Source organism: Aythya marila (genome assembly GCF_965140915.1).
Source record: "Aythya marila genome assembly, contig: HAP1_HAP1_SCAFFOLD_169, whole genome shotgun sequence".
NCBI lineage: Eukaryota > Metazoa > Chordata > Aves > Anseriformes > Anatidae > Aythya > Aythya marila.
Genome location: NW_028137768.1, coordinates 131,786 through 143,157, shown reverse-complemented (window position 1 = coordinate 143,157; position 11,372 = coordinate 131,786). Strand labels below are relative to the sequence as shown.

Below are 11,372 nucleotides of genomic sequence, written 5' to 3'. Positions count from 1 at the left end.
ATGTCCAACAGCAGCTCTGTGAGCGAGTTCCTCCTCCTGCCATTTGCAGACACACGCGAGCTGCAGCTCCTGCACTTCGGGCTATTCCTGGGAATTTACCTGGCTGCCCTCTTGGGCAACGGCCTCATCCTCACCGCTGTAGCCTGCGACCACCACCTCCACACCCCCATGTACTTCTTCCTCCTCAACCTCGCCTTCCTCGACCTGGGCTCCATCTCTACTAGTGTCCCCAAAGCCATGGCTGACTCCTTCTGGGACACCAGGACCATTTCCTCTCAAGGATGTGCTGCACAGGTCTTACTGTTTGCCTTCTTTCTCACAGCAGAGTATTCCATTCTTACTGTCATGGCCTATGACCGCTACATTGCCATCTGCAAACCCCTGCAGTATGAGAGCCTCCTGAGCAGCAGAGCTTGTGCCCAGATGGCAGCAGCTGCCTGGGGCAGTGGCTTTCTCAATGCTGTCCTGCACACGGCCAATACATTTTCACTTCCCCTCTGCCAAGGCAATGCCCTGGAGCAGTTCTTCTGTGAAATCCCACAGATCCTCAAGCTCTCCTGCTCAGATGCCTACCTCACGGAAGTCTGGACACTTCTGTTTAGTATTTCCTTAGCATTAGTTTGCTTTGCTTTCACTGTGGTGTCCTATGTGCAGATCTTCAAGGCCGTGTTGAGGATGCCCTCTGAGCAGGGCTGGCACAAAGCCTTTTCCACGTGCCTCCCTCACCTGGCCATGGTCTCCCTGTTTCTCAGTACCATCATGTTTGCCTACCTGAAACGCCTCTCACTCTCCTCCCCAACTCTAAATCTCGTGGTGTCACTTCTGTACTCGGTGGTGCCTCCAGCAGTGAACCCCCTCATCTACAGCATGAGGAATAAGGTGCTCAAGGATGCAGTCTGGAAATTCTTGGAATACATGCTTCTTCAAATCAATAATGTGCCTTAAAGTTCCTACTTTATTTCAGAAACTGAGGAAAATCTTTTGTTTTCTCTATTACTCCTTTATTTTCTCTTATTGTGTTTTTCTTCCATTTCTTGCTTTGATCTAGAGAAGCTTATTCTTAGCCTCCTACCTGTTATTTTGTTCTTTACTTTGAGACAATCATCATCTGGAGCTATGTTTGGGCCTCTTCTATAGATACAGATAAAAAAGAAGCCACGAGAACTTCGTTGGTCTCAGTTCCCATTTGTTTCCACCTGCTCTGGAGCTGCGGATCAGCCCCAGCATGCAGGAGGGGCTCAGGGCCCAGAGCCCAGCTGCCACATGGAGGAGTGTTGTGGTTTAACTCTGTCGGCAGCTAAACACCACACAGCCTTTCGCTCACCCTTCCCCCTCCCTCCCTGCTCCTGACCCTTTAAGATTTCCTTCTTCAAGAGTGCTCAGCTTTCCTGGACTCCTCTGCCCTTCAGAACTGCCTCCCAAGAGACTCTGCCAACCAGTGTCCTGAAGAGCTCAAGGTCTGCCCTCTGGGAGTCTAAGACTGTGGTTTTACTGATCCCTCTCCTGACTTCACCAAGAATGGAGAACTCTAACATTTCGCGGTCACTCTGCCCAAGCCAGCTCCCAAGCACAACATTTCCAACCAGTCCTTCTCTGTTTGTGAAGAGAAGGTCTAGCAGGGCACCTCCCCTGGTAGGCTCACTAACCAGCTGTCCTGGTTTCAGTTAGAACAGAATTAATTTTCTTCCTAGTAGCTGGTGGAATGCTGTGTTTTGGCTTAGGATGAGAAGAGTGCTGATAACACCCCGATGTTTTAATTGTTGCAGAGCAGTGCTTATACCAAGCCAAGGACACCTCAGACTTTTGCTCTGTCCTGCCAACAGGCAGGCTGGGGGTACAGTAAGAGCTGGGAGGGGACAAACCCAGGACAGGTGACCCGAACTAGCCAAAGGGGTATTCCATACCATCTGACGTCATGCTAAACAACATATAGGGGTGGCTAGCCGGGGGGAGGGGGCCGGACTGCTCGGGGTTAGGCTGGGCATCGGTCAGCGGGTGGTGAGCAATTGCATTGTGCATCACTTGTTTGTACATATTATTATTAGTAGTACTATTATCATCATTGTATTATTATTATTATTATTATTATTATTATTATTATTATTATTATTATTATTATTATTATTATTATTATTATTATTATTATTATTATTATTTTCCTGTCTTATTAAACTGTCTTTATCTCAACTCACGAGCTTCACTTTCCATTTCTCTCCCCCGTCCCAGAGAGGGAGGGGGGAGGGTGAGCGAACGGCTGCGTGGTGTTTAGCTGCCAGCCGGGTTAAACCACGACAGTCTTTTTGGCGCCCAACGTGGGGCACGAAAGGTTGAGATAACGGCAGATCTGACCAGAGTGTGTTAAACTAAAATTGGTATAAGTATTAGACCTGCTTAATAGTCACTTGTCATAATGCTGATTGCTTTAATCTCAACTGTGCTGCGCCTGTTTTCCAAATTGAGTATTATAGCACGTTATTTTCCGTATGTGCTCTCTGTCATGTTGTTTATCCTCTCCGGGCCCTGGTTTCAGACCATTATGGTACTGTGTGTTGTATCAGTGGCTTATGAGATGATGAAATATCTGGCCATGACTCTAACCTGGTATTTGTACTCAGTAACATCTTCGATTCTATACTTTGGAAACTGTATTTTGGAAACTATTAGCAATTGTATCTGTTGCCTTTTTTCATTAGGGAGTCAATCTGTGGAGGGGAAAGGGGAAGATAATTTTTCTTACTTGATCACTCTCCCTTTCTCCTTCACCACCCCTGTACCCTCCTTGATCACTCTCCCTTCCTCCTTCACCACCCTCTTATCCTCCGAGTTTATTACAATAGCTCTCCAAGATATTGAATATCCTTGGGATACTCAGACCAGCATAGTCCTGTTGTTCTGCCTCCTGAATGCACTTCAGGTTCTGCTTAAAGTTAAACAACTACTTAGGAAGCTCATCCGCAGATCTGCCCGGAGGCAGTATAGTTGTGGGTGGCAGGGAGTATGGGAGGATATGGGCAGGCATCTAGAGCAGTTGGCACCCCCAGTGTTTTGGAAATTCACCCCTGAACAAGTGCAAAATCCTCAAAAACTGGCAGAATGCTTGAATAAAAGGTGTCGCGATTCGGGAAGTTCCAAAGTAACACAAATCATTGTAACATGCTGGGGCCTGGCTCATGCCTATCGAGCTGCCATGGATACTGCTATCAACTTAGTGACAGACCCTGCGGCCACTCCAAGTCCCGTGACAGATCCAACGGCCACTGTGACCCCTACGGTGGACTCTGCAGCCGCTCCAGTCCCAGCTTCTGCAGATGCTCCAATCCCAGCTCCTGCAGCCACTCCAGTCCCAGTTCCTGCAGCCGCTCCAGTCCCAGCTCCTGAAGCTGCTCCAGTCCCAGCTCCTGCAGCCGCTCCAGTCCCAAATCCTGAAGCCACTCCAGTCCCAGCTCCTGCAGCCGCCCCAGTCCCAGCTCCTGAAGCCGCCCCAGTCCCAGCTCCTGAAGCCGCCCCAGTCCCAGCTCCTGCAGCCGCTCCAGCTCCGGTTCCTGCAGCCGCTCCAGCTCCGGTTCCTGCAGCCGCTCCAGTTCCAGCTCCTGCAGCCGCTCCAGCTCCGGTTCCTGCAGCCGCTCCAGCTCCGGTTCCTGCAGCCGCTCCAGCTCCAGTTCCTGCAGCCGCTCCAGTTCCAGCTCCTGCAGCTGCTTCAGCTCCTGCAGCCGCTCCAGCTCCTGTAGCTGGGTCAGAGAAACGAGCTGTAGCAGTGCAAGTTGACCCTGCAGAGGGTATTCCAACCTCTGTGGCAGACCCTATAACAAGGTCAGAGAAACGAGCTGTAGCAGTGCAAGTTGACCCTGCGGAGGGTATTCCAACCTCTGTGGCAGACCCTGTAACAAGGTCAGAGAAACGAGCAGTAGCAGTGCAAGCTGCCCCTGTAGAGAAGGTGAAAAAATGGTATAGAGATTCAGGTCGTTTAGAACGCAGAGAGTCTTCTGCCAAATCTAGGTATAGAGACGACGGAGACGACGACGACGCTGGGCCATCAAGGGTTCAGGAGGAGGAAGATGAGGATGCCGAAAAATCAACAGTAACTACCCGAAGCCTAAACGAGCGTGAGTTACGAGATGTGCGAAAAGATTTTGGTCGCTGTATAGGTGAGCAGCTTGTCACCTGGCTGCTCCGATGCTGGGACACTGGAGCCAATTGTGTGGAATTAGATGGCAGGGAAGCCAAGCGACTGGGATCCCTTGCTAGAGATGCAGGCATTGACAAAGCAATTGCAGATGGAGCACAATCTCACAGCCTCTGGAGGCGTCTCCTCTCAGCTGTGAGGGAAAGGTATCCCTTCAAGGAAGAACTTTTATGTCTACCAGGCAAGTGGACCACTATGGAGAAGGGAATCCAGTATCTGAGGGAATTAGCCGTACGGGAAGTGATTTATGAGGATCCAGACCTCAGACAAACATCCAAAGATCCAGATGAAGTCAGGTGTACGCGACCCATGTGGCGGAAGTTTGTACGGAGTGCACCATCATCATATGCCAGCTCATTGGCAATAATGGCCTGGAAAGAGGATGAGGAACCCACAGTGGATGAAGTGGCTAAACAACTCCGGCAGTACGAAGAAAGTCTCTCCTCTTCCTTACAGGCCTGCGTCTCAGCTGTGGAGAAACTTTCTGAAGAGTTCCACCAACTTAAAGAGAATCTATCTTCATCCCCACCTGAACCAACCAGTGTCCACCGACCAAAAGAGAACACTGTGGAGAAACTTTCTGAAAAGGTTCACCAACTTGAAGAGAGATTATTCTCCTCCGTACCTGTACAGAGCAGTGTCTCAGCTATCAGGGGTAGTCGTTCATCCACACAAGGAAGACGATATGGTGGGTACTCACCCCGTGCTACCCTGTGGTTTTACTTACGAGACCATGGAGAGGACATGAGAAAATGGGATGGAAAATCTACCGCGACCCTAGAGGCACGGGTACGTGAGTTGCAAAAGAAAACAATCAGGAAGAAGGGATTCTCTGAAAAGTTTGCTGCTCCAACTTCCAGCAGACAGTCCTTCAAACACAGAAACGAAGAAGATTCCGACCAGGATTAGGGAGGCCCTGCCTCCAGCCAGGGGGAGGAAAGGGATAATCGAGTTTATTGGACTGTGTGGATTCGATGGCCTGGCACATCAGACGCACAGAAGTATAAGGCTTTAGTAGACACCGGTGCACAATGCACTATAATGCCATCGAGCTATAAAGGACCAGAGCCCATCTATATTTGTGGAGTGACAGGGGGATCTCAGCAGTTGACTGTATTGGAGGCTGAAGTGAGTCTGACTGGGAATGAGTGGGAAAAGCACCGTATTGTGACTGGCCCGGATGCTCCATGTATCCTTGGCATAGACTATCTCAGAAGAGGATATTGTAAGGACCCAAAAGGGTTCCGGTGGGCTTTTGGTATAGCTGCCTTAGAGACAGAGGGCATTAAACAATTATCTACCTTGCCTGGTCTCTCAGAGGACCCCTCTGTTGTGGGGTTGCTGAGGGTCGAAGAACAGCAAGTGCCAATTGCTACCACAACTGTGCACCGGCGGCAATATCGCACTAACTGAGACTCCCTGATTCCCATCCATAAGCTAATTCGTCAATTGGAGAGCCAAGGAGTGATCAGCAAGACTCATTCACCTTTCAATAGTCCCATATGGCCAGTGCGAAAGTCTAATGGCGAGTGGAGACTAACAGTGGACTATCGTGGCCTGAACGAAGTGACGCCACCACTGAGTGCTGCAGTGCCGGACATGCTGGAACTTCAGTACGAACTTGAATCGAAGGCAGCCAAGTGGTACGCCACAATTGATATCGCTAATGCATTTTTCTCCATCCCTCTAGCAGCAGAGTGCAGGCCACAGTTTGCTTTCACTTGGAGGGGAGTCCAATATACTTGGAATCGACTGCCCCAGGGGTGGAAACACAGCCCTACCATTTGCCATGGGCTGATCCAGTCTGCACTGGAGCAGGGGGAAGCTCCTGAACACCTGCAGTACATCGATGACATTATTGTGTGGGGTGACACAGCAGAGGAAGTTTTCGAGAAAGGGAAGAAAATAGTCCAAATCCTTCTGAAAGCCGGTTTTGCCATAAAACAAAATAAAGTCAAAGGACCTGCACGAGAGATCCAGTTTTTAGGAATAAAATGGCAAGATGGACGTCGTCAAATCCCAATGGATGTGATCAACAAAATAACAGCTATGTCTCCACCAACTAACAAAAAAGAAACACAGACTTTCCTAGGTGTTGTGGGGTTTTGGAGAATGCACATCCCAAATTACAGTCTGATTGTAAACCCGCTCTACCAAGTAACCCGTAAGAAGAATGAGTTTGAATGGGGCCCTGAACAACGACAAGCCTTTGAACAAATTAAGCAGGAAATAGTCCATGCAGTAGCCCTTGGGCCAGTTCGAACAGGACCAGATGTAAAGAATGTGCTCTACACTGCAGCCGGGGAGAATGGCCCCACCTGGAGCCTCTGGCAGAAAGAACCTGGGGAAACTCGAGGTCGGCCCCTGGGGTTTTGGAGCCGGGGATACAGAGGGTCTGAGGCCCGCTATACTCCAGCTGAAAAGGAGATACTGGCAGCATATGAAGGAGTTCGATCTGCTTCAGAGGTGGTCGGTACTGAAGCTCAGCTCCTCCTAGCACCCCGATTGCCGGTACTAGGCTGGATGTTCAAGGGAAGGGTCTCTTCTACGCATCATGCAACTGATGCTACATGGAGCAAGTGGATTGCACTAATTACTCAGCGGGCTCGAATAGGAAACCCCAGTCGCCCAGGAATATTGGAAGTGATTATGGACTGGCCAGAAGGTAAATACTTTGGGATATCATCAGAGGAGGAGGTGGGTCGTGCTGAAGAAGCCCCACTGTACAACCAGTTACCAGAAAATGAAAAGAAATATGCCCTGTTCACTGATGGGTCCTGTCGTATTGTGGGGAAGCATCGAAGATGGAAGGCTGCTGTATGGAGTCCTACACGACGAGTTGCAGAAGCTGCTGAGGGAGAAGGTGAATCGAGTCAGTTTGCAGAAGTGAAAGCCATTCAGCTGGCTTTAGACATTGCTGAACGAGAAAAATGGCCAGTTCTCTATCTCTACACCGATTCATGGATGGTAGCAAATGCCCTGTGGGGATGGTTACAGCAATGGAAGCAAAACAACTGGCAGCGTAGGGGCAAACCCATCTGGGCTGCTGCATTGTGGCAAGATATTGCTGCTCGGGTAGAGAACCTGGCTGTGAAAGTACGTCACGTAGATGCTCATGTGCCCAAGAATAGGGCTACTGAAGAACATCAGAACAACCAGCAGGTGGATCAGGCTGCTAAGATTGAAGTAGCTCAGGTGGACCTGGATTGGCAGCATAAAGGTGAATTATTTATAGCCCGATGGGCCCATGACACCTCAGGCCATCAAGGTAGAGATGCAACATACAGATGGGCTCATGATCGAGGGGTGGACCTGACCATGGACGCTATAGCACAGGTTATTCATGACTGTGAAGCATGTGCTGCAATCAAGCAAGCCAAACGGTCAAAGCCTCTTTGGTATGGAGGACGATGGCTGAAATATAAATATGGAGAGGCCTGGCAGATTGATTACATCACACTCCCTCAAACTCGCAATGGCAAGCGCCACGTACTTACAATGGTGGAAGCAACCACCGGATGGCTGGAAACATATCCTGTGCCTCATGCCACCGCCCGGAACACTATCCTGGGCCTTGAAAAGCAAGTCCTATGGCGACATGGTACCCCAGAAAGAATAGAGTCAGACAATGGAACTCATTTCCGAAACAACCTTATAGACACTTGGGCCAAAGAACATGGTATTGAGTGGGTGTATCACATCCCCTATCATGCACCAGCCTCCGGGAAAGTTGAACGATACAATGGACTGTTAAAGACTACATTGAAAGCAATGGGCGCTGGGACATTCAAAAACTGGGATACGCATTTGGCAAAGGCCACCTGGCTAGTCAATACTAGGGGATCTGCCAACCGAGCTGGACCTGCCCAATCAAACCTGTTACGTACTGTAGATGGGGATAAAGTTCCTGTAGTGCATGTAAAAAATATGCTGGGTAAAACAGTCTGGGCTACTCCTGCCTCAGGAAAAGGCAAACCCATTCGTGGAATTGTTTTCGCTCAGGGACCTGGATATACTTGGTGGGTGATGCAAAAGAACGGAGAGGTCCGGTGTGTACCTCAAGGAGATTTAATACTGGGTGAGAATAGCCCATGAACTGAATTGTACCATCTTAATTGCTATATAATACTGTATGTTACCACTACCATGACTACTATAGGTGACTAATTAGAATGTATGGAAAAGAGTGTAACCTGAGCATGACATAAATGGTATGGAATAAGGGGTGGATAGATGTCCTGGTTTCAGTTAGAACAGAATTAATTTTCTTCCTAGTAGCTGGTGGAATGCTGTGTTTTGGCTTAGGATGAGAAGAGTGCTGATAACACCCCGATGTTTTAATTGTTGCAGAGCAGTGCTTATACCAAGCCAAGGACACCTCAGACTTTTGCTCTGTCCTGCCAACAGGCAGGCTGGGGGTGCAGTAAGAGCTGGGAGGGGACAAACCCAGGACAGGTGACCCGAACTAGCCAAAGGGGTATTCCATACCATCTGACGTCATGCTAAACAACATATAGGGGTGGCTAGCCGGGGGGAGGGGGCCGGACTGCTCGGGGTTAGGCTGGGCATCGGTCAGCGGGTGGTGAGCAATTGCATTGTGCATCACTTGTTTGTACATATTATTATTAGTAGTACTATTATCATCATTGTATTATTATTATTATTATTATTATTATTATTATTATTATTATTATTATTATTATTATTATTATTATTATTATTATTTTCCTGTCTTATTAAACTGTCTTTATCTCAACTCACGAGCTTCACTTTCCATTTCTCTCCCCCGTCCCAGAGAGGGAGGGGGGAGGGTGAGCGAACGGCTGCGTGGTGTTTAGCTGCCAGCCGGGTTAAACCACGACACCAGCTGCATCAGGAAGCTTTCTTCCACTCTCTCCAGAAACCTCCTGGACTGCTTCCTCTGAGCTGTATTGCATTTCCAGGATATATCTGTGAAGTTGAAGTCCCCCATGAGAACAAGTGCTGATGATTTTGCAACTTTTGACAGCTGCCTGTAGAACTCCTCATCTGTCTCTTCATCATGGTTTGGCAGTCTATAAGATATCCCCACCAGGATGCCTGCCTTGTTGGCCTTCCTGAGTACCCTATCCCACAGGGACTCAACATTATCATTCTCAGCCTCGAGTTTCACAACATCAAAACACTTTCTAATATAGAGCTATGCCACCACTCCTGTGCTGCCTGTCCCTTCTGAAGAGCTTATAGCCAGACATTGCAGTACTCTAGTCATGGGAGTGCTCCCACCAAGTTTCAGTGATGGCGACCAACTCATAGCTTGCCTTTTGTTTCTTTGCTATTGAACGATGGCTAGAGTTGTATTATAATGGACACGCATCAATAAAATCTCTGTTTATGGCCCAGAGGAGTTTGGCACTTGAAACATCACTCAAATGTCACCCTGGCACCTCCAATGTCACCCGGTGTCTGCATCTGAACAGCTCCCTTCTGCTCTCTGTTGCTATTCAATATGCTGGGAGCTGAGACAGGTAGCTGACATGCAGCTGCCTAGTTTGTGCCCACCTGAACCAGGTCAAGAGGAATCCCAACTCGTGTGGGTTGTGTGATGCACGAGAGAGGAAGCTGAGCCCCATTCTAGCCTCTGGACAGCAAATAAAGAAGTAGATGCCTTGTTTTACTCAGCTGAAACACTTCCCTCAGCAGGGGGAAGGCAGGTCCTTCCCTGTCCTTGCATGGCTGTTCTGCCTAAAACCAGGACATGGAAAAGTGATTCTTGGACCACATAGTTTTTCTGTATGAGGAATAACAGTGCTGAAAAAGTTTCCTTCTGAAGTAGTGGGAGGGAACATGAGTGATTACTTGTCTGTTTCAAAGTTGATTCCCCTGGAGGCACAGGGACATGTCAAGAGCTCCCTGTGCTGATGAGCTGGGCCGGGCTCCTGGGACCAAGGGGAGCTCCTGGCAAGCGGGCAGCACTGCAGAGAGACAGCTCTGCTCAAAAGCAGCTCCTCTGCACAGCACAGCAGGGCTGGGGGCACTGCCTGCAGGGGACAAGGGCGGCTGAGAGAAGGGAGGGAGATGTTAAAGGCAGAGTGGATGGGGAATGATGAGGGCTCACTGTGGGAGAAATCTTCACAGCCCTGAACAGGGTAAGTCTGTGGCTGCAGGGCAGCACAGCTGTTGTTCCTGGTGCCATCTCCAGATTTGCTGGCAAATCCCTCAACCTATGGGAGCTTTCATGAGGACGCTAAGTGTTTCGAAAAGAGGAGAACAACAAGCTCCAGAACAGTGATTATCTGCCATAAATAACTGAAGGACAGGACATGATGTTTCTTTCTCACAGGGCTGGCTGCAGCCAGGTTGCAGGCAGGAGTGGCCAGGGCTGTGGTGCAGAGCAGGGTCCCTACTGTGCCCCAGGAGCTGTGTGCTGGGGCAGGGCCTCTGCTGCCTTCCAAGCTCAGCACTCAGCCTGCCCGAGGAGCTGCCCAGGGTGCTGCGGGGAGAAGCTGTGGGTGGAAGGAGCACCCCCTCCCCTGGCAGGACAGGGCAGGGTCCTGCTGTTTCCCAGAGGCTGCTTCCTGGGGTAGGCAGCTCTCAGCTCTACAGCACTCCCAGGGCATCTCTGGGGGTGATTCTTGAGAAGAAAGGCCAACTCCTGCACTACCTGCATGGAAGGCACTCTCTAGAGTCTCTGCTCTCATTTTCCTGCCCTGAAGAGCAGTCAGGAGAACGCTAATGGAGTTGTCTGGTTGTGTCAGTCAGTGAGGCTGTTAGATTATTCCACTGAAATAGACCTGTAGGTCTGTGAGGAATCTCACAGTTTTCCTCTACACTCTATAACCTATATACTTCATTTTTTTGTGACAGATTTTTGGGTGTCGTACTCAGCACCTAAAATACTGAGACACCTGTGTCCAGTGGGCACCTGAGATCCATTCCCACTGGTTTTCAGCAGACGCTGTAGGGCAGTACTGACTCTGGCTGAGCCCACACAGGATCTATCTGGTCCCTCTACACCCTTAGGAAGTAAAACTGAGAGCTAGAGGCAAGAGAACATCTTCCTCAAAGGGAAGTAGTAGTCTGTCTTCATGACCAGGTTTTGATGAAACATAATATATACATGTAGTTATAGGTATTGCAGACAGAAATCTCTCTAACTTGTTCTGTGTCTTTTTCACCATTGACAGTCATCCTTGCTCTGAGGCAGCAA

At 49.3% G+C, this 11,372-nt stretch overlaps 1 protein-coding gene across 1 annotated transcript; it reads left to right on the top strand.

Moving 5' to 3' along the window:
• LOC309890542 (olfactory receptor 14I1-like) lies at nucleotides 1-945 on the top strand (the record flags this gene model as incomplete). The annotated part of the gene is made up of 1 exon (XM_082784970.1): nucleotides 1-945. The coding sequence occupies one exon, from the start codon at nucleotides 1-3 to the stop codon at nucleotides 943-945; it is 945 nt and encodes a 314-aa protein (XP_082641096.1).
• Nucleotides 946-11,372: the final 10,427 nt, after the last annotated feature.